This window comes from Etheostoma spectabile, chromosome 12, assembly GCF_008692095.1.
Source record: "Etheostoma spectabile isolate EspeVRDwgs_2016 chromosome 12, UIUC_Espe_1.0, whole genome shotgun sequence".
NCBI classification, from domain to species: Eukaryota; Metazoa; Chordata; class Actinopteri; order Perciformes; family Percidae; genus Etheostoma; species Etheostoma spectabile.
The window spans coordinates 30,159,472-30,162,988 of record NC_045744.1 but is presented as its reverse complement, the minus strand read 5'-3'; the positions used below and the strand labels follow the sequence as shown (position 1 = coordinate 30,162,988).

General features: G+C 38.4%; 1 protein-coding gene across 10 annotated transcripts in view; it reads left to right on the top strand.

Annotated features, from left to right (window-relative positions):
* The window catches only part of LOC116699064 (uncharacterized), a 40,498-nt gene that overhangs the window by 20,187 nt on the left and 16,794 nt on the right, over positions 1–3,517 (top strand). For all 10 annotated transcript variants that reach the window (XM_032531448.1, XM_032531450.1, XM_032531449.1 and 7 more), the window contains exon 3: positions 2,516–2,730. In XM_032531448.1, the coding sequence (XP_032387339.1) occupies positions 2,516–2,730 (215 nt within the window). The remainder of the gene's footprint in view (positions 1–2,515; positions 2,731–3,517) is intronic.

Below are 3,517 nucleotides of genomic sequence, written 5' to 3'. Positions count from 1 at the left end.
TATCCTGGATCCATGAAATAACTGGCCTTTAATAATAAAAAATCTGCCTGCTTCTATGGGAATTCAACATAGAGGTGTCTATACTCATGCCCCCTGTAATTTAAGGAAGATTATTTATTTAAGATACATTATTCGTTCACAAAGAAAATTGTTTTTTAATTTTTTAATTAAGGCATTAAGATCAATTTCCAAAAGATGCTTTTTTTATTACCATTTTTAGTCAACTTAAGCTGGGGTTCCTATACTCATGAGCAGCACTGTAGAACCATGTTGCTTTCTTTTGGCTCACTGACGCTGTTTAGATTTACTCTTTAGTTATTGAAATTGGGTATTGAATGACAAGGCATTTTTTGAGACTCAATACTCAATTCGGTTGGTGCCTAAAAAGTATTAAATCCAGTACCCAGCCCTAGCTGGAATCCCCACACATATCTGTGATGGTATGGATTTTCTCTCACCGTGGTATGGCGGTTAACTGCGCCCCCCTATTATATTATATTAGAGCAAGAATATGAGTACGTCAGCGTCTGTGTGGGCGGCCAAGGAGAGTGTGCGCTGATTGGCGTATGAGTGTGGCTGTAAGAAAAAGCGAGAGGAAAAAGGATAGCAAAGATGATTTCGAATGAGTTAAAAGTGAAAAATAAAACAACAAGCTTCCTAAGATACAGTGGCTCCATCATTTGTAAATAATGCCGATAAAGTGAAGGGTGTTACCCCGAAAAAAAACAGTATCTTAAACCTTATAATTCTCAGCTCAATGTGAGTCATTACTGCGTTTTGCTGTTATTTATGGTCACACTGCTTTCTCTCCTCTAAATAATTGAATCGTTTGACAGCACCACATGTAACCCGTGTTTGCCCAATAGAGAAATACCTCAAAAAGTCTGCGTTAAATGAACACAAGTTACCATTTTGTTTTAAAGTTTATTTTTTAGGCTTTTATTTTTACAGGACAGTTAAGTTAGAAAGGGGGGACAGAGAGGGGGAAGACATGCACGAAATCATCACAGGTCTGATCAAACCCTGGACCTCTGCAACAAGACATAAACCTCAAAGTACATGTGCGCCTGCTCTACCACTGAACCAACCCGGCCACAACACAAGTTCCTTTTGACTTGTGTTGAGTGTTGTTGCCCCCTGTGGGCCATGGTAGATTATTCATGGAAAACTTCTGTCTGATTGTCAACAACATAAATCTTCCTATGCTTGAGTTATATTTTTGTATTCTCCCTTGTTCTCAAAAAGTCTACTGTGGAGGACCTCTAGGGGCATGGACATTAAAATATAGCATTTCTTCATATAATATTACATTAAAACAGGAATAAATACATTGGTTTTCAAATTCATAAACTAATCAATTATTAAATAGAGTACCTTTAAAACAGTAAATACATAATTTAAAAATACATGAATGAAGTACTAAGTAAGCTAGAGGTCTCTCAGACCAGTCTCGTAAAGGAGCTGGCCGGCAGTTACACACACACGGCCACAGCGCAGCAGGCAGAGGAGGGGGAGCGAGATACCTGTTTCTCTTCAGGAGACTTATTTAAATTATGACATAGGCTATATACATTAGATTTAGTATTAAGTTCATACTTTTTTGGAGTATTTGTTTTCAGATTTTTTTTATTAGAAGTTGAGTCTGTATCATAAATAAACAGTGGTAACATGCTATGGCATGGTATGTAGACTAAAAGGAAGACACCAAGGCTTATACAGTGCACAAAATATAGAAATGATAATTCCACATGAGAATAATAGGGACACCAAGGACAGCCAGTGCATGGGCCTAGCTATTCAGAGAGGCATGGTTATTTTTTTTTAAATTAAACTGACTAAAACTAATACACTAATAATAGTAAGGATCGCTTTCCACTCTTTGGAATAGGTAAAGGGTGTTAATTTTTATGTGTTGGACAATAACAGGAAGAACGCATTGTCTTAAATTGTTAACATCGTTTTCAGTGCTTGTGAACCAGCAATGATGTTCTCCCCCAAAACAGTCTGTTCTTTGCATTCTTGAGATTGAGAAACAATTAGTGTCAACCAACCCCCAAGTGTCATGGAAAGGCTAAATGGAGAGGCGAAATGACTTTGCAGATTGGATGTCAAGGACATGGACTCAAAAGCTGTACTCTTACTTTGGATTTTGAAATCAATTATTCATTCCTGTTCAAATTGCATTTTCAAAAAGATTTTGAGTTGCTCTTTTATTTGGTAATTCATTTTTTTATTTTGAAATGCTATATTTATCTAGTATTTTAAAGTTTAACTTTTTCCTCTATTTAAAAATGGATTGATTAATGGATCTGAAAAACAAATTTTCTATTCTTGTTTTAATATTAAATAAAGAAATGCTTAATTTCCATTTCCATGTACATGGAGGTCCTCAATAGACTACATCACGTAACAAAACTCTGTTTAATAGTAATAATGTATATATATTAAAATGAGTTTCTTCACTGTTTGAAAACATCTTTAGTTATCTGATCCTGAACCTCATTTTTCCTGACAGGTTCCTGTAGATTTCTGTGTCCCACAAGAGAGCTACAGTGAAAATGTCTCCACTGAGCATGTGGACTTTCTGTTGGCCCGCCAGCAGTGGCGGAAGATGGAGGAGGAGGTCAAAGGTCAGCCAACCCCCAAACCAGGGCTCAGAGCTCAGGGGAGCTTCCAGGGCACCCACACTTCACTGTACCCCCCCACTCGCAGCCCCCGTCTCAAACGCAGGTAGGACATACTGGAGTTACCAGCAACAGTTATTATAATTTTCAGTGTTGTTGTTCAATATGTACAATTAGCTACATATTTCAAAAAGTAGCATACTGTTGACTGCCGCCATAATAAGACAAGGCACAGTTTCAAAACCTGCTTACCCCGTTTAGGTTTAAAATTTCTGGGGTTGCTTTGAAGTCTGGACGGGCAAAAACGGAGAACCTTTGGAAATGGTGGTAGTTATTACTCATGACATGTCCTTTCCTGGTTTGTCACGCCCCTGTCAAGTGAAAATACTTTTTGAAGACCAAATCTTGTTTGTTGTTTAGTCAGCATTACCGGATCTAGGGGGTATGTTTTTTTTTTCTTAAGTTAAATCACAAGTGCTGAAAAGACAGCAGCTTCTCTGCAGTGGGCGAGACTTGTCCTCCGCAGTAAACACAGCCCATTACAGCGTAGCATTCGCTCACACAAGTCAAGGCTGGCTTTAAACTCGGTGGCGGGTAAGTTGAACTCATTGGCGGAGCCATCTCTGTACATTACATTCAGCTAAACCAGATTAATTGGCTGCTTGGCAGTTGTTTGACAACTATCCGATGTTTATCACCATAATTTTAAAGTAAGCATCAAAACTTTTTCTCATTTGTTTGCTAACTTGGCCTACTTTTGAACCGCTTTGTCTTTTAGGCTTCCACGCACTGTTGTGAGTTTGGATTGACGGCGCTGGCCATGAGAGGAACATTCAGATTATGGCAAGGTGTAGTCTAGGGGTGTGGCCTTGACCAACTGCCACTTTGCTTGT